The 25,703-nt window shown below is 35.7% G+C and overlaps 1 protein-coding gene across 1 annotated transcript in view; it reads right to left on the reverse strand.

The window, feature by feature from the left end:
* Positions 1-213: 213 nt before the first annotated feature.
* The window catches only part of LOC136026039 (acyl-CoA dehydrogenase family member 11-like), a 68,111-nt gene continuing 42,621 nt past the window's right edge, over positions 214-25,703 (reverse strand). The window contains exons 8-9 of the mRNA XM_065702199.1: positions 13,975-14,164; positions 214-1,410 (exon numbers count right to left, since the gene is read on the reverse strand). Of these exons, the coding sequence (XP_065558271.1) occupies positions 961-1,410; positions 13,975-14,164 (640 nt within the window). The 3' untranslated portion in view covers positions 214-960. The remainder of the gene's footprint in view (positions 1,411-13,974; positions 14,165-25,703) is intronic.

Here is a 25,703-nt window from a genome sequence, read left to right on the forward strand (position 1 = left end):
TTGAGCCTACTGGGGGCCTAGAAAATATTTACTGTAAGTAAAAGAGAATAGCTAGTCCAACAAATTCTTAGGAAGAAAAGCCTAGGAATTTGGTGCAAAGTACGATGGATGCAAACACGCTAATTTTGAAAAAAATGTCGTGAACCAACTACTATTCCAGATATATTTAAAAGGGAAATCATTAAAACTACACACCATCAATAATCCTTTGGGTTCCATATATAAAGTTTTATTCATAACGAAATTACCGAACAAAATTAGCAAATTACAAATTACCAAACGAAACAAAATTCCCATAATTAATGATAGAAGACTATACAATACTAACTTTTTTATATTCTCTTGTTTTCTTGTAAGTTTAATTGCCAAACATAGCGAAGAGTTAGAATATTTTGGATAAATTACTTATTTTTAGGCTTAGAAAACCTAAGCTGTAAAAATAACTGAAATTTTTCAATAAAGACTGAACTCAGAAGAAAAACCAAGCTTCTTCTCAAACATGAACGACAAGCTCCTTTACAAAAAAAACAAAAAAAAAGGAACAGTTTTATTGCTTCCTGTTAGGCCACCTTCCCGTTACATGATAAACACCAGAAAAAGTTACCATTTTTTTTGCCTGGACACTGGAAACCTTTCAAAAGATAAATTACTTACTTACTAGGAACCAACTTCCTGATTAATTAGTGATTATTGTTGATTTACAGGTAAATACTTAAAAGTTCCTGAATTAATTACTCAGCAGGTTCGAAATGTATCTGGTCGGCCGTGCTAAACCACATCTGATCATAAATTTTCTTTATAGAAATGGAATTAAAAAAAACTTCAACGGAAATCCCGACGAAAAACATAACATAGATCAATGTTCAGCGCTTAAATATAAACGAGTAAGAATTTTTAGAATGGCAATTAGACGAAGGATTTATCAACTCTACTTAAAGATACCAGATTATAACAGACATGTCAAAATAAATGACCAAGCACCATTTCTTTTTTGTAGCCCTCCATAACAATTTGTCCATCATTTATTTGTGATTCTCCCAAATATTTTTCAATATTTAAAATTTTCAGATCGAAGCAAAATCTTTGGGCGCATATAATATCAACTGCTGATGCCCCGTGCCACGAAGCATGTTCTATCATCAGCGCTCCAATGGTAACTTTGCTCAAACACATAGCTATATCTCGAGCAGCTGGTTCCAACAATGTCGGTTCATTTTTGATAAACTCCAAGGTCTTGGCGAAGACTTCTCGCACCTGATTAGCAGATCCTTTTAAGTCATTTCTATGGTTTGACATTGCTGTATTCAGCCTTTCTGACAAAGCCAAAAGAGCTTCCCCTTTAGTCTTTGCAATAGCTCGAAGTGTATCCAACGAAAGTATATTGGTTGCACCCTCCCAGATTGGAGTCACCTGAAAATGAAACAAAAATTTGAGTTCTGTGTTCTTTTATTTGACAGTAAATTTACATTGAAAATCAATAACAACATAACCTTCTCTGTAAGGCTAGGAAGAAACAGAAGGAAACAAATTCCAAGCATTCCAACCAATTCCAACCATTCAGACTAGATCTGTGAACTCCAAAATCAAAGAATAAATTTCAAAATACAAAAGCAAATTCTAGAAAGGAAAGGACTGATCATCACCGCGGGCTAAATTAATAATCTTCTAATAATCTTAATACTTTTGTTAAAAAATATTGACTCGACGGCATATTCAAAAACTTTTAATTTTATAAATAGCACAATCCTGAGGAAAAATCAAATAGAAATTATTATTAACAAGCTACATGTCCAATTTGAATTTTCACTTTGCACTATCCACTTTACTTGACTATTAAACTTTTTTTTCTTCTTACTTCTTTTTTTTGGTGCTTTTATTAGAAAAGAGAGTCGACACCATGGAAAAATATTAGCACTTTTGCTTAAGAAGTAAAACTTGTGAAAAAACGTTTCAACTTGAAAATCTTTTCAACAAGTTTTAATTCTAATATGAACTTTCTTTTTATACTACAGTTAATTAAGTTATTTTAGAACCTTTTGCAGCGAAATAACGCTTTGACAGTACATCAAAATAAAATTTTTAATGTAAAAACATATTTCAACCAGCTGCAAGTCTAATGTGAATTACTGTTCTATTACACAGTTAATGCATACTAATTCAGGGCAGTTTTATCATAGGCAGCACAATAGCGCAGCCTAAGCAAAGAGCGATGTGGGCACAATGAATTATTTATTTATTATTTTAGACCAGGGAACTTCGTATAGCAGGAGTTGTCATAGAAATATTGAAAGGGGCTCATTCGATTGGAAATTGCAAGTTCTAGTATCTTTTTAAGAGTTAAAAGCAATTGGAGGGGCAACCAGCCCTCCTCAAACCCATTATTTCCCCAAATACTTTCAATCAAAATTTTGAGATAGCAAATCTGTTCAGAGTAGTTGAAAGGTCCAGTAATTATGTATCTAAGATGACAATCCCAAAAGCCCTCAGAGCAAGGGGTGAAAACTATGCCGTATAAACTTTGGAGGGAGCTCACTGGATTGAAAATCAAAAGTTCTAGTGCCCTTTCTAATAGTCGAAAGCGATTGAAGGGTAGCCAGACCCCACCCTTCACGCCCATCATTTCCCCAAACACATCCAATCAAAATTTTGAGGTAGCCTTTTTTTTCAACGTAGTTTAAAAGTCAAGTAATTATGTTGTTGAGGATGACATCCCTCCCCCACAGCTCCCAGGGCAAGCGTTGTAAGTTATGCCCCGGGACATATAAGGTATTTTTTATGGAAAGGATGATCGTATACACCTTGGAACGGGCTCACTCGATTGGAAATCATTAGTTCTAGTACGCTTTTTAAGAGTCAAAGTGATCGGAGGGCATATACACTCCCCCTTACGTCAATAATAGTGCCTGATTTTCTCCTAATACTTCTGATGGAAATTTTGAGATAGCCATTTGTTTAAAAATAGTCCAAAGATCCCATAACAAGGCATTTGGGACTGACAATACCCCCCAAAGTCTGAGGGCAAGGGTTTTAAATTATGACAAACATTAAGAACGAGAAGAACAATAGGGAATTCTTTTCATAAGACAGTGGAATTCAATTTTGAATGAACATTTCGGCCTTATGTCTAAGGGTCATCCTCAGCAAAACATAAATATATAAAAGTAAAAAGACTTAGAACAACAACCGACCAATAAACCTATAATGAATTATTTTTAAAACATCCCCAGCATCCTTACTTCAGCGAAGTTCAACCAGGACTAATAGATAAAGTGACTAAATAGATGTATATAGATAAATATACTGATGAAAGATAGATAGACTGGGATGATGGATAGACTTATCTATCAACAAATGAAATGACATCATTTTTATACAATCCTAAAAAGGGCCTTTGCCACCAGATTTGCCGCACACTCACTCGGACTATCTGTCTTGGCTTTTTCTACAATTCGCCATGGTATGATGCTAAGCCATGGTATGATGTCTGCAACTGCTTGATTTTAACTCAAAATCAACGGGCTCGATCAAGGCCTTCGAATGGCAGACACTTTGTTAGTTGAATGCCTGGTTGAATGACCATATTTCAAACAGTAAGCTGTCCAAAAATTCTGATTTGATCCTGCTATCTAGGGCTATAATGAGAAAAGGTTTGAGATGGCTGAAGCAAGGAAACTCATTGAAATGAAAGAAGAATAATTAAAAACACGTTTTTTGCTAATCTTGGCTTTTTGGCAGCTAACCTCAAAGGTCTTTTTGTTCAGTTACAAAAATACCTTTGAGGTTAGCTGCCAAAAAGACAAGATTAGCAATAAAAACGTGTTTTTAATTATTCTTCTTTCATTTCAATGAATTGCCTTGCTTCACCTCGCTTTATTTATCAGTCCTGGTTCGCTGAAGTAAGGATGCTGGGACTGTTTTAAAAAACTTTCATTTTAGTTTTTTGGTCGTATGTTGTTGTAAGTCATTTTACTTTTATATATTTATGTTTTGCTAAGAACGGCCCTTGAACATAGGGCCGAAATATTCACTCAAATTAGAATTCTACCGTCTTACGAAAATGATTTCCTATTGTTCTTCTTGTTTTTGATGTTTGTGATGGAAAGGCAGTGCGGTCTTCGTCGCTATGTGTAAGTTATGCCTCGGAGACATATGGGGTTTTTATGGAAGGGAATGTTGTGTGAACGTTAGAGGAGCCTCATTTCGTTGGGAATTTAAACTTCTAGTTCCCTTTGAAGTGTCAAAATTTGATGAAGGGTAACTTTGAGTGCAGGATCTCCAAGTTTAATAAGTATCATCACAATAAGTAATTTGCTACCTACAAAAACCGGACTATTGCCTCTATAATTACCACATTCACTCTTCTCACCTTTCTTATTCAAGGGTTAAATTATAATTTTCCTAAAATCGTCAGGTACTTCCTCTTTTTTGAAGATCATATTCATAATCATCAGTAGCTTATTTCTAACCTCATTGCCACCATATTTAAGAAATTCATTTACAACACTATCAGGACATTGGGCATTGTTATTTTATAGACCCTTTTAGTCTTGTCACTAATTCTTCCCCACAAAGTAAATCTTCCTTCACATCAAAAGTATCACAAACTTTTTCCGGTTTAGCACATTCTCAAAATGTTCTGCCCACCTCTTTAGAACTCTTGTCTTATCATTAATTATGGCCACATTCCTATAATTAACTAGAACCAGTCCAGATTGACTGCTCCCTCTCAAATTATTAACATGCCAGTGCAGCATTTTACTATTATGCCGTCTAGCAGTATCCTTCAAATCCTCGACCATTTTATCCATGGACTCCACTTCCGACCTCCTTAGTCCATATTTTAGTGCTTTCTCAACTCTCTTTACATTCCTCTTATTTTCACAGGATCTATCCCTCAGATAATTACCGGACCAGCCCCTCCTTCTCTCTATTAAACATAAATTATTTTCATTAATATTCCTAACCGCGTTCCTAACTTTCTTCCCCAAGACACCATCAACAACTTCAGAAATGATTTTCCTAAAATTATTCCATCCATCTTCCATTTATTATTCATTAGTCAGAATCCCGTTTACTATGCTATAATTTCCTCGGGGCCGCTAGTTCTCAAGTGGGAATAGAGTTGACAAAAAGTCCCCAATCTTGTTGGTACCCCGGCAGGATCGAAGCAGCCCCCTGTAGAGGCGGTTGTCCAAAGATCTGGATCTTATACCGTACCAAACTTGTCCTCCTATAGAGGATTCTCCCACGATAGTGTTTCGCCTCACCATGTAACTTAATTCATTGCTGGGAGAAGGTATGTAACTCGTGGGATCTGTCCCTACACCGGTGGACCTTGCTGAATATACATTCCAGGCATTTTCTTCCACCTTCGTTTGTATTTACGACCGCCCGGCGAAGGTGCCCCAGTTTCTATTATGGTCCCCCAGAGATAGGTTCCCATTGGTGCACGGCTCCCACGGAGGTATCCTACGTATCTGTAGGGCGTTCCCCTATCCCAGGGACGGGTCCTCCTTGGTCCGTGCCTGCCATGGAGGTACCCTACGCATCTGTAGGACATTCCCCTATCCACCGCCAACGGAAACACTGAGTGGTCCGGGGGAGCCTCTGCTGAGCAGTAGACCAAGTGAAAAAAGAAACAAATGACCGTGGATTGTCAGATTCCTTAAAGTTTGAAGAATGCTTTTATTCATTAAATTAAAAAAAGTGAAAAGTTTAGAATTTATTTATTTTCAGTAAAGTGCAAATTATGTTCTGCTCCTGAGAAGGCATTGAGGTTGTCAGGACTATTCAGGTTAATTTTTGCTCGTTTTGAGTTTGAGTCGATTATTTATTGTAATTTGCGTTCGTTTTGGGTTTGATTTATTTATTGGTAGTTTCACGTATGGAAGATTATTGACTTTATTTCTACTAATTTTTGGTTGGTTTGGTTGGTCTGCTAATTTTGGTTTCTGCTAATGGATCTCTTTGCTTTTCTTTGAAAAACTTGTTTCGTGGAAAAGTTTTATTAAATTAATTTTTAGTAAAGATGGATATTTTGTATAGTTGAAACTCTGGAAGAATATGAAGGTAAGTGTAAGTCCCAAGACTAGAACATTAGAGGCTACAGTAATGACATTGATCAAGTTAGGTTCTGAGACGTACGTACTTCGGAAGACGGAGGAGTTTCTAGACGGAGAAGGTCTTAGTTAAAAAACTTAGACCTTCAGTTAAAAAGGCAGGATCTATTCCAGATAATGGAATATCAGGGAAGAGTGCAACAGTTACAACTGAAAAAGAAGACATTTCAAAAGACTATGAGAGAGAACTACTATAAAATAGTGATGCTGCCCTACCTACTAAAATCAAACCCACAGTTACTACATGTCCAAATGCTTCGGAAAATGTAGGTAGTAATTGACAACCAAGCCCCAAGGGGGGCAATAAAGATGTCAATGTGAACACAAAAGTCAAACAAGAACGCCTTGAGTACTCGGATAAGGGTAGTTTCAAGCTTTGTGACATGGGTGAAGGTACAGAAAACATTACTATAAATAAGAATAGAGATGAGCTGGTATCCAAAAGACCAGTAGCTATCAATAAAATTGATACCTCAGAAACCAAATTCAGCATCTGTGATACCATACATGCTGGAAGTGTCGCCAAGATCCAAAACTCTGCTTAAAAAATTATATTAAAGTTAAAAAGAAATAAGACTGCCGAATTTGAGCATTTCTAATCCGCCAGAGACATATTTGTATAACAATTAGAAAAGAAGGGAGAAAAAGAAATAAATACTTCTGAGCTGAGCATTTCCAATCTTTGTTTCTACTCAAAAGAATTCATTAGCAAATTAAAACCAAAGGTTAAGAAAAGAAATGAGGAGACGATGAAAAAAAGAAGAATTAGAACCGAATCAAACACAAGAAGAAACCACAGAAACTGTGACAATTGAATGCAAAAACGATGTCAGTTCCGAGCAATAACTACCAATAGAAAAAAGGTAACCACTCACTACCAATCACTACCAATAGAAACTACAAAACTACCAAAGACACTAACGTCACTACCAATATAAAAAGTTATTCCTTTTGATGAAGGAGGGAACTTTTAAATTGATATGCAAGGTTTGGAAATAGAAACAGAAGAAGATAGATGCAGAAAGACAGGCTTTGGAGTCACAATCAGCTATGGATTCAAGAAGTACAAGTTTCGGTCGGTTTAAAAACCCAAAAGCCAAGAAGCCTCACCCATTCATCTCCCAAAAAGAAACTACAAAACTTTTACACCACACTGCCTTTAACTGGATCCAACTTCGAGAAGATTACTCAAATTTTTTCACAATGTGCACGAAACGAGCTGTTGAACAAATTCAAAAGGGAGGATAAGAAAAATCCAGAATTAATCCCAAATCTACTTAAGAAGGTTAAATTTCATATAGAAGTCTATAGTCAACTTCTAGATAGCTCTGAACAAGAAGATGAGGATGACGACGGGTTCAAAGAAAACAAGACAAAAGGAAAAAGACAAGAAGTCAAGGATAAATCCAAGAAGGGTGATAGTAAAGAGACGGAGAAGAAAAAAGGATCACAGAAGCCGGAATCAACTAAAGACAAAAATAAAGTGCCTAAGAAGAGGAAGGCTACTGAAGTTGAAAAGAAGTCGGTCAAAAACTGAAGTTTGACGTCGATATGGGTCTAGATAAAATTATAGATGAGATCGTGAAAAATGACAACACTGGTAGAGATAGAATCAATATTAGTGGTTTACTAGACTTCAATGAAGAGACTCAAGATCAACAGAGTGATTTCGATAAGAATACAAAATCAATCTCTGAAACACTTATTAATCTTTCAAGAACTTTATCTGTTGAATCTATTAGTGTCCTTGACATCACGAAAGACTATAGTCTCTCCAAAGATCAACATTTTATTCCAAATCTAGATACACAGAGTAATAATGCACTCCCTTCAGCCCTACCAGAAACAGAATTATCTAAGTATCCACTCCTGAAACAAAGTAATCACAATAAAAACGCAGGGACGTTTTCTAAAACATCTATTAATCTTTCTAGAAAATGTTCTCTATAATTGCTATGTGGATTCGACATTTTTAAAGATAATAATATCTTCCATACTGAATTATCTGTTTTCATTGCAAATTCATCTACACCAACTAATAATGCACTCACTTCGGCCCAGCCAGAAAAAGATTTATCAGCCGAGAGCAAGCCTCAACTTATTAATCTTGTGATGTCTATTGATCTAGTCGTTACTGAACAAGAAAAGGAATTTCTTGGTAATATATGTCAGAACTAGTCAACTTAAGTTGACTATCTCCAAATTTTCTAAAATTTCGGAAATTAATACTAATAGAGATAACTCTAAATTATTCAGTAGTCATGAGGTTAAGAGAAATGGAGTTGAGATGCCTTTTCCATTAAATAATTTTGAAACATTGCCAAAACCGGCGGAATCAGGAATCAGGTCTAATCAGGAATCAGTTCCTGAAAATACTTTTAATGAGTCTCCAAACAAATCACCCTACTATATGTCATCAAATGGAAATATAAATCGAGACCCTAGCCAAAAAAATGATTTGATTGATACTTTGAATAGATCATCAAGTTTAAAACAAACAAGTCTAACTACTGATAGACCTCAAAAAACACAATCAATTAAGAAAATAATGTGGTTTCTTATTACAATCATAGCTCATGAAGCCTAAATAAAATACTAAAACTTCTTCCTCTAATTTAAAGAGCAGGTGTGATTCCTCTTAATAGACAGTTATTAGAAATCTTACCAGTGACATCAACTCTTGGAAATACGGAAGAAAAGTTGATATAAAGTTTGTTTCTGATAAGAACATCCGACTTTATAATTGTCAGACCAAAAACAGTCAAGCATTGTCCATGGGTTAGAGAACCTACATGGCTATTGAATCTGGGAAAGTATTCAGAATTGATAGCAACATGACTTGAACAGGGAATTGATGATCATATTGAAGTTCCAAAGACATCATATATAGAATTTATCTATAAAAGAAGTTGGTGATATGAGTGAATATTTAGATAATCGTTTTTCAATAAAAGAAAATGTAAATAAAATATCGACTTTACTTTAAGAAAAGCAGTAAGTAGACTAAATTGTCAATTATGTAACTCTTTAATAAGTATTTGTTAAAAAATTATAGATTTAGAAAAATTATAAAATAATTAAAGAGTTAAGAATTATAAGTGATGAGTGACTCGGGCTAATAATAACTAAAACTCTGAATAAAAAAATAAATCCAGAGCAATTGATGCATTAACAGAATTGGCTTTTAACCTCATTCCAAATATATGAAATTCATTTAGTTTTAAACTTACCCGTGACAGACTATTAGCCTGAAAAAATTTGCCTTATTTTCCAAAAAGCTCATTTGTATTCTTTCGACCGCCCCCCTTCTTGCAAAGATTGGACCTATGTAGACATAATAGCGGATTGGTTCACTTCTTGGAATAATAACTGTCAATAGCACTTTCCCTTTAAAGAAACATGAAGAAGTAGTCTTCTCAAGTCTAGATTATTTAGGAACCAAAGAATTTTTGGCTGGAACGATACTGGAGACAGCTTATACCCAGGATAATCAAGAACCCACCATCAGATTCAATACAACAGAGAAACATGCTGTAGGTTTCAAAATATAATGCAGGTTTCTATATTAGGGTTCACCTAATATAGGCAGTGCAATAGCGCTGCCTAAGTAAATTTTTTCAGACCATGGCACTTCCTATAGAAGGAGTTATCGTAGAAACTTCGAAAGGGGACCATTCAATTGGAAACTGTAAGTTCTAGCGCCCTTTTTAATAGTCGAAAGTGATTGGAGGGCAACTAGCCCCCACCCATGCCCATCATTTCCCCAAACACATCTAATCAAAATTTTAGATGCCCATTTTGTTCAGCGTAGTTGAAAATTCCAGTAATTATGTCTTTGAGAATGACAACCCTTTAGTGCCCTTTCTAAGAGTCAAAGTGATTGGAGGGCAACTATCCCCCCCCCCCCTAACGTCCTATTTTCTCAAATGCATCTGATAGAACTTTTGAGATAGCCATTTGTTCAAAAACAGTCCAAAAATCACTTAAGTTATGGTCTGGGGCATATAAAGTTTTAATGGAACGGGTGGTCGCATAAACTTTGGATCGGATGGGGCTCATTTGATTGAAAGTCGGAAGTTCTAGTGCCCTTTTGAAGAGATGAAAGTGAACTGACAGCCATCAGCCTCTTCCCCACAAGCCTATCATTCCCCAAAACATCTCCAATCAAAATTTAAACAGAGATATATCCAACCAAAATTTTAAGAGACAAACCCGTTCAAAATTTTAAGAGAGCTATTTTCCTCAGCATTGTTGAAAGGTCCAGGAATTATGTCTTTGGGGATGTCAAGCTCGTCTTTTTATGTCTTTGGGGATGTAAGTTAGGCAAATGGTTCATTGTTTACATGTTTGCATGGTATGCATGTTTGAACCTAACTTTCCAGAAAGATAAAGGACATTCAGGTGAACCTTTCAGAGAATGCTTAAGGGAGAATATTGAACTAAATCAAAACACGCTATGTGTATACAGATTGTCAAAAGGGCGGAACTCAGGAATGACTCGGTAGATTTATTTGGAACTTCCAAGAAATGATAAGGGAGATGATCAAAAAGGAAATATTTGCACGCTAGCACTACATCTACTTCTAGCAAGCTACTCCATTTCAAATAATGAGGGGATATTTGAACTAAATCAGAAGACGCTATGTGCAAGTATTTTTGTTAAAAGAGCATATCTCGAGAATTTATTTTGGTATTAAGTTGGAACTTTCGGAGAATGCTAAAAGGGGAAGATCATCTGACAAAAAGACAATATGTGCACGCTGCTAATAATATTACTCCAACTATTACTCCCATTGCAACTACTTTTAAAGGCAATACGTTAAAAATACTATTAGCACTGCTACTAGTATTACCAGTTCTACAACTGTGACAACTATTCCTAAGGGTATGAAGGTGAAATTTTCACGAAAATTTGTATTTGGAGTTGGGAAAGGTGAACTTAATCACAACACACCGTCCGTATGCAGATTTTCAAAATGGCGTAACAGCAGTATCTTAAGGACAGTTCGGTTTCTGAAGTTGAAACCAACAGGGCTTGCTGTGGAGGATGTTGAACTAACCAAAAGAAAATATTTGATTTCTAATGTTACTGCTTCTACTCATACTGCTATTACTGCTACTATTATTACTACTTCTACTACTACTACTGTCACTAAAGCTAAGGCTACTACTATTAATTCTACTACTACTGCTGCTACTAAGACTATAAGTATTAACACAAAAAATTGGGAAATATTGAAGCTGTACGGAACTAAATCAAAACACATTATGCCCACACAGGTTGTCAAGAGGACGTATAAGAAATGCTTCAGGAACAGTTGACAGTATTAAGTTGAAACTTTCAGCGTGTGGTGAAGACATGTTGAAGAAAAACAAAGGTGCTATACACATAATGATGCTAATGCTACTACAAGTATTGCTACTACGCTAGCTAAGAGTATTAAAGTGAAGCTTTCAAGAAAAATTTAGGCGGAGCTTGTACTAAGTCAAAAAGTTCTAGTGCCCTTTTTAAGAGTCATAAGTGATTGTAGGGCAAGCAGCCCTCTCCTGAGCCCATTCGTTTTCCAAACCTATCTTGTCAAAATTGTGAGACACATATTTTCTTCAGCATATTAGAACGGTCCAGTTTCTATGTCTCTAGGGATATCTGGGTATGTCAACCCCCCACTAGTATGTAATTCGCCCATTAGGCTACTACTATCACCACATCTACTCTTACAACTTAAATAAATAAATAAAAAGAGTATAAATGTATAATGGTTGTCGAATTTTCGGGAACGATATTATGTGTTATTTTTCAAGTCAAGTTGAGGAGGTATATAACTAAATTAAACAATACTATTTGTGACAGGAATAAATATTAGTGAAATATATGGGGGTTGTCAGCCCTAATCATGTTAATTTTTACTCGTTTTGAGTTTGAATCGGTTCTTTATTGTAATTTCTGTTCGTTTTAAGTTTCATTTATTTATTGATGGTGATTTGTGGTAGTTTTATGGTTGGAAGATTTTTCAATAAGGAAATTTTTTCAACGAAACTGCACCTTATAAAAAATTCCTCTTTAAATTACGACTATTTTATATTATTCTAGTATTTTTGTGGGAAAACAGTGATGGGTAGTATATATACAAAAAAAATTGTAAAAATATAGTTCAACTAGCTTCCAACTAAGTCAAACGTCATATAATTGTTCCACAATACAGTATTCTAAATTTACACTATTTTAGAACCATTAATTTTTGAAAAGAAATGACTGAACAGTAGTAGTACAATTCGAAAGAAAAACACTCTTCAACTAGCTTCAAGTCCAATGCAGATTTTCGCGTTACATTACATTCTACTTATGTTATTTTAGTATTTCATGTGAGAAAATAGTAATATGATGATGCACCAAAAAATGTGATACATTTGTTTAAAAAAAAACGACTAGAAAGGAAAAAACCAACTTCAGAATGAAAATATTTTTCGACCGGCTTGAAGCTCAATGTGAATTTTTGTTTTAATTTAATCTATTTACTACAGTTTATAACTGTTATTTTTTCACGGGCAATTTACAGTATTTTGGAAAATATGTATTCTACATTAAGTAAAAAATGAAGTAACATTGTTGTTTAAGTAGCACAGTTTGAAAAAAACCTTTCAGCATAAAAATTAAATTCAAACAACTTCAAGTTCCAAACAAGTATTTATCTTACATTACAGTTAAATTACTGTATTTTTTATAATTTTTGTTAAAAAATAGTGATTTGGTACATCTAAACTGTAATACTGGACTCTAAGTAGAACAACCCTATAGAAGAAAATACATGCCAAAGCGAAAGTTATTTTCAACCTCACGCAAGCCCAATCTGACTTTCTACTCTAGACTAGAGTTCAATTATACTCCTTTTTTGTATAACACTTTTTATTGGAAAATATTGACATGACAAAAAAAAATATTTCTTTAGAAAATATGAAATTACTTTCAACTAGCTTTCAACTCAATTTGAATTTTTTTCGCGTTTCTAAAACACATAAATCAAAACAAAAGTTAGAGTACGAGTAAAACCACGGAAGTTAAAAAAAGTTATTTTTATTTCTTTTTCTACTACACATGTACATGTGGTTTTCCTCAAAGCATCAAAACTGCAGCATTCATCACCAACATTCATTTTTCCTCTTATGAACCTCTAAAGATCGGAGCCTCAGTTCCACAGAATAGTTTTGACCTGATGACATTGCAGCAATTCAAAAGAATGAGAACCTTCTCTTATTTATTATATAATTATATATAATTTATTATTTTCTTATATTTCCTTTCCATGTAACTGGTTCCAGTGGTCTAGAAACCAAGTCCTAAGGCCCATAGTGGTTTTTTTTTTATCTAAAATTACGAATTGGTCAGAAGTAACTCCTGATTTGGCCAAGCAAAATATTTATGGGATATTTTTTTTTTTGAGAATCCCACCGAACCTAGACCCTTTTTGTTACCTTTTCTTGCTATTTTTTCCTATTATCTGTAACCATCTCTTTGAGTATTATTATAACATATAAAAAGCCCCGTTATCTGCCGGCACAGTAAAAAGCCCTATTCACATTTTTTTCTTATTTTAATCCCAAAGAGAATAGAAATAAAATAAAAACTAGGTACTATAAGCATAATTTACAAAAATCATATCAACCACAGGTTCAACCACTTTTTTGAAACCACAAGTTCTGTAACATTTTGACTATTAGGCCGATTGATCAGTTTGAAAGAACAACCACTCTATATATTCTAAAGATGGAGGATCTAGACTCTGACTCATTTTAGAAAACAAAGGGTCCAAGATAAGACCTTCGGCTTGAAAACAACGGTAAATAAGAAGGTACTTGCCTGAGCATCTCTAAGTATACCAGGGATACCTGTCGTTTCTATATAACCTTGTCCACCAAAAGCTTCTAGTCCTTCTGATATAACAGGTACACACATCTTGGCAGTATATAGCTTCAAAAGGGGTGTCAAAATTCTTAGTGTTAATTTTTCAGAATCTGTGGCACAGTTAGCTTCCTCCCTCCCGAGAAGCCTGTAAGAAAAAAACAATACATATTTGGAGGTGATAAGAAGTCACTGCACGAAACGAGTGAACGCGAGTGTGTAGGGATGTTCAGTCCGATTAAAAAGCATTAAATCCGAACAGAACGTTCAAGATTTTTTTCTTTAAAGGAATGGCTTCAGCTCAAACGCGCCTCCATTGCACATATTCCACATATCTGGGATGAGAATTGATTTTCATTCCACATGTTGAATACTACCATGGTTGATACAGATTTGATTGAAATAATTATCACTGATACAATTTGGCAAAAATCACAGATACTACTTCGCTTTCTTACTGTTATTCTGGATTTTGGTTTCCTACTTCGGTGCAAATTCAAGTTAGCTTGAATCCTAATTATTGATAATGTCACCAGACTTCTTTTAAATGGTGTTCTTCATTTATATTCCACAGGGCCCACTTTCCAAAGGACTGACATAAGCTTTAACAAAGGGATCCCGAAGTTAGGAGACCTGCTAATAAGTTTCTTACAAAAAATGTTTTGAAACAGAGTGGGACGAATAAACAAAAATTTTATAACTGACCATTTTACATGAATTAACATACATACTATAATTAAATCGAAGAAACCATGGGAACTAATTTGAAGAAAAGAAACTTTTTTCTTCAACAAGTGTTTTTTTATCAAGAGGTTAGGTATTAAGAACAGATTTCTAGGAAAAAAACAACAACAAAGAAACATTAATTGAAATCACTACAGCTCGCCCTCCTCCTAAAACATTTTACTAATAAATCAAACATAAGATTCAAACTTTTGAGCATAAATATGAGCGTCAATTTATTCAGTCCATCCTGCGAAGAATCTTGCATTTCTCATATAAAGGAAGCTATTAATATCCTGACTTATAGAAAAAAGTAAAATACATAATTATTAGGATCATTTTAAACATTAACGAGGCTTCCTAATTTTATTTGATAAAAAAATTCTTTGATTTATAGTCGCTTTTAATATCATACTCAAGGCAATCTAAAGACAATATCTCACTATTCTATTCGTTACGTTAAAGCTTAAATTTTATATAGTAGTATTTTGAGCATAAGCGATTATTTGGGTGTAATTACGTTTCATAACAAAATAGAAGCGTCTTAGATACGAAATAAAAAGTACAATTAGGCTCTAGTTCAACTTATTTTGCGATGCTTTCATATTTTGAAATGCTTCCATATTTTGAAACCTATGTTTCCTGTTAAACACTACAGTTCACAATAAGGGGAGAGGACTGGTATTTCATCCCTAATTCACAAATGAAGGGAGGCTCTACAGACTCAAAAACAATTTTTGTTTACTTTTTTTCTGGTAGAGGGGTACTTAAAAGGGTTCAAATTTTTGATCGTAACTAAATATCTTGGAACAAGTGGCAACTTCTGGTTGATCTAATAAGAAAATGCCCATTTAAACACCATGTATATGGTAATGTTCCTTTTATGCGGGAGAGAAGGGTGTTTGATCAGATACCAACAACCCCAGATCCAATTCGTTGAGAAAGGGGTACAGTTCCCCTCTGTACCCCTAAAGATAGCATTTCAGCCCTAATAGAGCTAATGTTAATTATTTCAAAACACATAGAGTAGAAATTGTGATTTTGCTGTGGCATAATCTCTTTGGTTACTTGCAAAGGCTACTACAAATTCCGATTTTCGTTAGAACTCGCCTTAGTCCGACAGAATGATTCCTGGAAAAAGACCAAAAAACAAACAAACACACATCAGTGATCACCGATTTTGAGAAAAACAAGAAATTTCGTATTTTTCTAGATTAATTTAAAAAAAAACAGAAATCACTACGAATTAACCAATGAGACCCAGAAAAAACAGAAAGTCCAACAAATAAACAAGCCAAACTTAAAACGAACATATGTTGCTACGTGCAGGAGTAGAGTTAACGTTCTTCTAAAATAGTAGTTCCTAGCCTAGTTGGAGGTACTTTTCCCTACCAGTTTAATATGCACATTCGTCGAATCTTCTTAATTAGAAAGATTAAACACAAATTTTTAATCAAATTTAAAAATAGGTATATGTTAATGCTAAGGTGCACAAAATAAACATTATCACACAAAAACATAATAATGAATATTTACTGCAAATCTGTGTAACTTCTGCTGCAGCCTTTCAGAGAACAGTTCAGAAACGTGCGACTCTACCCTGGCAAGTGTCAATCATGTCGTCTTCGCAACAAAGTGTGCTACTTTTCTTCGTTTTTATGTCCAGTATCCTAACTAAGGATTGCTCACAGAAACATGATGTATAAAACAGTGTGAAAGACTCAAGAGCTTTCATAGCAATAAAAGGGCACGTTAATAATTGTCAACACCAATACATTGAAATAGTTGTCGTTCTGAAGAGTTGCTGCTGAACATAGCTATGCTAATTTCAATGATTTCATCGTTGATATTGGCTCTCTCAACACTAAATGTGAACGGCTGCATAACATATGCTGAATATGAATCTCTTGTAGGGATCTATCCACCAAGAGATTTTGGAAGCTCATGCAAGTGCGTGGCAATTGCTTGCTTAATTTCTACTGGAACAGAAATGTCTCCAATTTCAAATAAATATTTTTTCTTACTTAAAAAGTCATCTAGCAGATAAATTTTTCCAAATTACCGCTTTATGTTCGTCGTCTCCACAGCGGTAGCTTTTTTTTAAAAGCATTTAGCTTCACCATCCTCCGTCTGCTTATTGAGAGCTACGAGGGTATCCGTCTCGTATGCTAAAATGAGAATGAGCATCTACTTCGAAGAATCTACTGGACAATGTTGCCTCTCCTACAAAACAGAGCTAATTTCACAAGTATAACAAAAGCGATTCGGTACATATCCTCGGGTTAACCACTTGACATTTGAATGGTAATAAATACATCAACTACAGATCCTTTTTCTTTACACAGCTTTCTAAAGAAGTGGCTTCAGAGCATTTCTTTTTGCACACAGTTTACACATTCCACTACAATTGTTTATACTTTTTACTGTTTTGGATGCAAAGTTTCAAGGTTTTTATTACTATTTCATGCCTGTACAGAATAAAATACGGAAAATGATGTGTGGTGCATCAGCTTTCATGTGAGCAGCAAAACTAGATTTTATTCCCAGCATGGCCGGAGCTCCATCCGCACAAACACCAGAAACCATATCCCATGAAATATTACTGCCCCTGAAAAAGATATTCACAAGTTTCTTCACATCGGCTGCCTTAGCTGTTATTGCAAGAAGCTTACAATACAGAATTTCTTCCTTTTTTAAGCCGCCTTTGACATAGCACGAGAAGCTTGCTTAGATTGGAAACATATGTGTCCTGTGAAGCTGAAGATTGTGTTTCACCAACTTTGAAATCAGTTCTGCTACTATTTGAGCCAAGATGTCTTTGCTAATGTCCTCTATTCAGTTGCTAATGACGTTATTTGACAGTGGCATTTGGTATGAATTAACTTTAGCAATTATTCCTCGTATGATATTCACCATCTTCAGCACAGTTGGATGTGTGTTTTTTTAGTGTTTCATTAATAGTGGGTGGTTTGTCATGAATTGGGATCAGGCTATGGGATCGATCCCGAGCTTTGGGATCGATTTATTTATGAATACAATGCTGAGAACAAGCAGAGTAGTCGCTGAATTTTGCTTTGCTAACCATGAATTCGGCAAACATCGTATTCTTGTATTTTTCATCTTCATAAGGCTCAAAGAAGTGTTCTTTTATTTTTGTTAGTACTAGACTAGAACTTCTCAATTTGGTATTACGAGTCCTGCAGTTAGGACGATGACTCCCATCATGTTCTGTTGTATATGTGAGTTTATATTATACATATTCGTCCGACCTCTTTCTTTTTTGCTCGACGTAATTAATGAGAAGGGATTAAAACATTAAGAAAGAAATCCTATCACACACAGTTTTCACAGTGAATATTTGATTGGTCGGTGTAAGAACTCCCAGCAGCTAAACCAAATAATCCTGTGTGATCACTTACAGCCAATGATAAGAGAGCAGTGTGTGCCATCTCAAATCGTACGCGCCGGGGGTATCTTTTGGCAAATTCCAACAGATGATTGTTTAAATTATTATAAAACTTGGTAGAAGATCTTGTATTTAAAATTTATAATTTGAACTTTTGACGTTTATTACCGGCCAAAACAAGATTTCTGACAAATTAGCACATAAAGCAATAATTACATACGCTCTACTTTCTTTTTACTACGTCTAATGACGCTTTTACCTTTAGAAGACTTAAAGAGCTTCAAGCCGCACTCCGTTTCCGGTAAGCCATGGTTGTTTCGAGTTTTGACTGATTCTTTATTGAAATTTCTATTCGTTTTGGGTCTCATTTATTAATTGAGAGTGATTTCTGTCCGTTTTAAGTTTAAATTATTAAATCTGGAACCTGCTTTAATACCAAGTTTAAAGACGGGTTCATAGTAATCGGCACTAAAATTTAAGAATGAACTACAAACCTGAGTTTACAGTTGACGAAATTTGTTCGTTAGGACTTGTTGTTCCAATTTTTGTGGCCTTTGTCATTGTGCTGGAAACTATCCATACATTTTTATTGACTGAAATATGTGATCTTTTATTTTTATCGAATGAAGCTTTCATTGAGTTTAAGAAAAAAATCGAGCCAGTAAATACTGGTGCTTCGCGCAACTTATTTTACTCTCAAATAATTTTCACCATCGGCTGAAAACATAGGAGGAGGGACATCAACCCTCCCCCAGACATGGCACCACTGCCAACAAATATAGTACATGATGCCAGTTTGTCTCTTTCAATCGAGAACACATTCACTTGGTGTATACAAGAAGGTTTTTTGGTTCGAAATACATTTACATGAATGGAGTACTTGACTTTTCAAAAGCCATTGGGTAGTTAAATATATATTTTTGGGGGCTATCTCAGAATTTTATCATCAATATCAACTTGGTCCTCTATGGGGCAAAATCGTAGTTTAGTGCCACAAAACAGCAGAAAACGGCGCTTTCCCTTATCATAGTCTTTTTTTGTCACGCTAGAAGAGCTCTAAGAATTTTAATTTCCGCTCGAATGAGCCCTCTTTCAATCTTCTAGGACCGTCGGTTCGATACGATCTTTCTGGAAAAAAACAAATAGCATGCTTGCGATCTTTCCCCTGGAAAAAATTGCAGAATTCCACATTTTTGTACATTGGAGCTTGAAATCTCCATAGTAGGTTTTTCCAATGCACTAAATCTAATAGTTTGATTTTCACTAAGACCATTTGCCTTTTTGGGGGCGTTTTCTTCATTTTTAGAAAATTAGGAAAGTTTTCTCAGCCTCGTAGCGTTTGGTGTGTAGCATCAAACTTAATGAACTACATATATTTGGAATCAGGAAGTCAGTTCTTTTGATGTATTGATTATAGTCAAAATTCCTTTTTAAGAGTCTTATTTACTATTGGCAAGAGTAACTCTTACTTTGCAGTTCGTAAACACAAATTTTTTGATTCTACACCAAAGCTCCGTTTTCAAACACCAACACGGGTTAATACCGGTTAAGCCGTCTTCAGAAATCTGGGTTCTACACGAGTCTGCTATCAACCGTTTTCAGTCACTGTGTTTTCTATCGTGTTTAAACCCGGGTTTCTTAAACCTGGAACCTGCTTCAATACCAAGTTCAAACAAGGAGTTCACAGTAATTGGCGTTAAAATTTAAAAGTTAGCTACAAACCTGAGTTTATAGTTGTTGAAAATTGTTCATTAGGATCCGTTGTTCATTTTTTTTTAGGCCTTTGTCACTGTGCTGGAAACTATCTATACATTTAATCTTTAACAATAAGACCAATTTATACATCTTTTTAAGGTACTGTTGAAATACAATAATAGAAACAGCTTATAAGATTGAATTATTCTTAGCGAAAACAGTAAAAATCAATGAAAATCTGAAGCATAATAAAACGAGCAAATATCTTTGTACTTCTTGATCTAATTCTTTTTCTTATTAAACCTCGAGGCAACTTGAATCAACATCGGTTTAAAAGTTCATTTTACGCAATTTTTAAATTCTTTTCTTTAATCCCACCAAAAGGTGTTTTCAGCAGAGAGAGTCCAAACCTTGTGCTTTGGTGGTAAAACCCACACTGTCAAAACACTTGTTGCCCTACACGCGTCCAACCCGTGTTGAGACCCGCGGTTTCCGAAAATGCGGCTCAAATATACTATACTATAGTATGGGTATTTTGGAATATGAGTAGAATATTCCACCCATGCATGCCAGACCCCCAAATACAGACGAGTATTGTTGCTCCTTTTTTCAAGAATCTTACTGTATAATGTTTTGTTTAAGTGTTTGCTTATCATAGGCACTAAGCAAAGAGCGATGTGGGCACAATGCATTATTTTTTTTTTTTTTTTGCTTAGACCAGGGCATTTCGCATCGAAGGAGCTGTCGTAGAAACTTCAAAAAGTGCTCATTCGATTGGAAATTGAAAGGACTAGTGCCCTTTTTAATATTAAAAAGTGATTGGAGGGCAACTACCCCCCCTACCACACCCACCATTTCCCCAACACATTCAATCAAACTTTTGAGATAACCATTTTGTTCAACATAGTTGAAAGATTCGGAAATTATATCTTTGAATATGACAACTCTCCCGCCCCCCACAGCCCTCAAGGTAAGGGTTGTAAATTATGCCCTGGGGGCATCTAAGGTATATATAGAAAAGATGATCGTATAAACTTCGGAGGGAGATCACTCGATTGGTAGTCAAAATCTAGTGTCCTTTTTAAGATTCATGGTGATCGGAGGGTGGATGTCCACCCCCCACACCTCATATTTTCCCGAAATGTATCTATACATTTTGAGATGCCATTTGTTGTCTTAGAAACTTCAAATACAGCTCATTCGATTGGAAATTGAAAGGACTAGATCCCTTTTTATTAGTCGAAAGTGATTGAAGGGCAATTAATCTCCCTCCTACGCCCACCATTTCCCCAAACCCATCCAATCCAAATTTTTAGATAGTCATTTTGTTCAGCGTGATTTAAAGGTCAAGAAATTATGTATTTGAGAATGACAACCCCCCCCCGGCCCTCAGGGCAAGGGTTGTAAGTTATGCCCTGGGGGCATATAAGGTATATATAGAGAGGGTGATCGTGTAACCTTTGGAGGGGGAATACGGGAATGGTAATCAGAAGTTCTATTGCTCTTTTTAAGATTCGGAGTGATCGGAGGGTGGATATCTCCCTCCCCCCACACCTCGTTTTTTCCCAAATGCATCTGATTTTAATTTTGAAATGGCCATTTGTTTTTCGTAGAAACTTCAAAAAAAAGCTCATTCAATTGGAAATTGAAAGGGTCAATGCCCTTTTTTTGCAGTCGAAAGTGATTGGAGGGCAACTAACCCCCTCCCAAGTCCACCATTTCCCCAAACGTATCAACAAAATTTTGAGATTAACTATTTTTTCACGTAATTGAAAGGTCCAGAAATTTTGTCTTTGATAATGACAACCCCCCCAGCCCTCAGGGAAAGAGCTGTACGTTATGCCCTAGGGGCATATAAGGTATATAGAAAGGGTGATCGTATAAACTTCGGAGGGGGCTCATTGGATCCGTAATCAGAAATTCTAATGTCCTTTAAGACTCAGAGTGATCGGAGAGTGGAAACCACCCCCAAACCTCGTATTTTAGCAAAACGCATCTGATAGAAATTTTGAGATGACCATTTGTTGTCGTAGAAACTTCAAAAACAGCTTATTCGATTGGAAATTGAAAGGGCCAGTGTCGTTTTTAATATTCGAAAGTGATTGGTGGGCAACAAACCCCCCTCCATCGCCTACTATTTTCCTAAACATATCCAAGCAAAGTTTTGAGATATCCATTTTGATCAACGTATTTGAAAGGACCAGAAACTATGTCTTTGAAGATGACAACCCTCTCCTCCAACGAGCCCTCAAGGCAAGGTAAGTTATACCCTGGGGGCATATACGGTATATATAGAAAGGGAGACCGTATAAACTTCGGAGGGGGCTTGTTGGAATGATAATCAGAAGTTCTAGTGCCCTTTTCAAGATCTAGAATGATCGGAGACTGGATAAACCCCACCCCGCCAAACTTCGTACTTTCCCATAATGCATCTGGTAGATATTTTGAGACGGCCATTTGCTGTCGTAGAAACTTCAAAAAAGGCTCGTTCGATTGGAAATTGAAAGGGCTAGCGCCCTTTTTATTAGTCAAAGTGATTGAAGGGCAACAAGCCCCCGCCCACCCATCAATTCCAAAAACATATAATCAAAATTTTGAGATAGCCACTTTGTTCAGCGTAAAAATACGCTTGAAATGTTTTCACCCTTCTTGCTTTCATAAATAAAAAATTGTCAAACCTTAACGAAGAAATGTCAGTAAATGTCAATTTAAGTGACAATCCACGGTCATTTTTTTTTCAATAAAGCGCAAACTGTGTTCTACTCTTGAGAAGGCATAGGGGTTATCAGCCCTACTCACGTTAAGTTTTGCTCGCTTTGAGTTTTACTCGGCCATTTATTGCAATTTCTATTCATTTTGAGTTTCATTTATTTGTTGGTAGCGATTTGTGGTAGTTTTACGCTTGGAAGATTATTTGACTTTATTTTTGCTCATTCAAGGCTTTTATCGAGCTCTTTACTTTTCTTTGAAAAACTTGTTTTCGTGGAAAAAGTTTTTCAAATTAATTTAAATAAATGTCATTTGAGCTCATTTATTAAATAGTCCTTTTTTTGGTGTTTAGAAAATCAGAATAAAAACAGGACACCAAGAATCAATACAACCAGATTTGTTTCCTGATAAAGGTTCCCTTGATTTAGTCAGGGATCCAGCCAACGAAACTCTAACATCACAGGCTTCAACAAGCTAAAGACAGTTTGAGGAATTTATCTGGGGCAGAATTGGTTACTGAAAACGAATATAGGCGGGAGCAACGAAAATTTTGTGTGTCAAAGCGAATATCATCTAATTTCCATAATCGATGCGTCATCAGCTATATTTTCTATTTTTCGACCTAGATGAGAGGAAATTGAGCTTAAAATGTGAAACAGAATAAGGTACCGAGAGGCCAAAGAAAAAATGATGAGCACAAGAAGGTCTAGCTTCCTAACTGCACATTATTAAAACCTACTTAAGTGGTGACATCAGAAACCAGCTTTCATGTACTTGCATTAGAGTTATGTTCAAAGGGGGAGGAACAGAGCAATTTGGGTTGCACAGGAAGGTGAGAACACCTTTGCGACTCCATTCCGTTAGTGGCGTCGAATCAGAAGCGAGTTGTAATAAACTAAAGTGCACAGATATTGAATCCTAGCCTCGACAGAGTTTCATCCAAATAAAAAAAAAATAGCTGCAGAAATAGAGCTTTTTATGAAAAAAAAGAAAGAAAAAGAATAAAAAGAAAATGACCACGAATTATGCATATGTTATACTTCTTCGAGCGAATTATCCCACTTTCCGGCACAAGCACAGAAAACATCACAAAATCGAAGAAGGCATTTACAGTTCTTGTTGCACTTTTTTCTACATTCACGAAAGAGTTGTGAACATCCCGAAGGAAGCGAGGAAGCACTCGGAACAACAGGAACAACATCTTGTCCAGAAAATTACCATCCATAATTCATATGACTTGGCAGACATGGTCTTCCAATCAATGAGGCATTCCAGATTGCAAGCTGATAGCAAGAACTCTTGCAATGTTCCACAAACGACCCCTCTGTAGGAGGCAACGCTTTCAGCTCGGAAAAACACTTTCAGCAGGGACAAATGATAAGGAGACGAAGGAATTGGTCCACTAGCATCACAACTACATCAGTATCATTAGCACAGACAGTCACCCTTCAAGCCCGTTTCTGAAGCAAAAGGCAACGTGCAGAGCCATTCTGGTGCTACACAGCAATTCCTCGAAACTAAGCGAATTAACATTATGACTTAAACACAGCTCTCATCCTGTCTTCAAATTCTCCAGACAGCCGAACACACACTCCAGATGCTCGCTTTTACGAGCATCACCTGCTTTTCGACAAATTTCGAGCTATCTTCGTGATGCGGAGAATCACACCCTGAAGTTTCATTCATATTAATAAGGTCATAAAGCAGACGAAACTAAGGCAACAAAAGGTAGGGTATTAATTCAGTTTGCGGCTATAAGATAAGCAAGATGTAATAGTAGCAACTACTAAGCCAGTATAAGTCTGCTAGCCCATAAGTCTACTAGTATAAAACAATTGAAGAAAAAACTTAATGTAGCGTTCTTCTTATTAGGCTATTGTGTTTATTTAACAAGAGGACATACATAATCTTTACAAAAACACAAGACTACCTATGACTGCCATTTATTGTCTTAGGCTGTCTCAGATGTGCAAAGTATGACCTTGTTATCATGTTTGAATGCACTTGCCAGAAAAATTTTCAATATGTACTCAAACGATATAGATACCGTTTAAAATTATTTCTTTCCTCTTCTTCAGAAGTAATAAATATTTGAATAGCCCCGATTTAACTAGGCAACCTTTATTGAAACATTTTTAGAAAACATTGAGGACAGACAAGCACAAGCACTAAATTATTGGTACCATAAAATTATTTTAGTTGGACGTCTGTATTACATACTTCTTGTCTGCGACAGTTAGTCAGTCCTTTGTTGGCTTTAAAATCTTTGATTATCAACAAAGTGATGAAATTGACGTTCGTGCAATGCGATCGCATTGCTAGGTAGCACTCCCGTAAAATTAGCGCTAGGTGCATAAGTGTAGCGCAAAGAAGGTGTCCAAGCGTGAAAAGATATGTGTCACATCGAGGGAGTTATGGTGAAGGGAGGGCAGAGAACTTGCAAAATATTTAGTATTGCACAGAATATAGCCTTTTCACACTAATGTCGATTAGTTGAAGAACTCATAAGTTCTTAATGTTTGCAAGTGCGAATTAAGGCAAGGTAAATGTGAAAAGTAGAGTGGAAAGATAATACTCCCCTCTACTCTTGAAATCCCTCATTAGTGGAATTGAATCTCAAAATTACGCTCATAGACAAACATTCTACCCGACAAAATGCTCAAAAAGCTGCCTAGAATAAAAATATAACCAATCCTTTTTTTCTGTTTCTGCAGATACGCCCTTTTTCACATTTACGCAACAAATTTTGAATGCTCCGCCAGATATTCACTTTCAGCGCTTGTTTCTGCCCTAAGTTCCATATTCGAACCATTTTTAGATCATTAAAGCCTGGTAACTATTTTCTAGTGATCTTTCTTTATCGTGGGTCCTTGACTAATTCTGAAATTTTAATTGAAGTGTCTTCATTGCCTTAAACTTTAAGGCACATAAGCATAAACAAAGAAAGTAAATCTTTCGCACTAAAAATCAAAAGAACCACTTTTGCTTCAAGAATTTATTGTCTTCGGTGAGTTCCCTTTGTCCCCCAGGTCAGAATTCAATAATTACCTCCCCCCCCCATTCAATATTTACCATAAATACCAACTGGGTCCCTTAAGTCGTTAATTTCCATTCTTGACACACTGCAGATTTGGCATTGGGATCGCCTGGATGT

Source organism: Artemia franciscana, chromosome 4 (assembly GCF_032884065.1).
Source record: "Artemia franciscana chromosome 4, ASM3288406v1, whole genome shotgun sequence".
NCBI lineage: Eukaryota > Metazoa > Arthropoda > Branchiopoda > Anostraca > Artemiidae > Artemia > Artemia franciscana.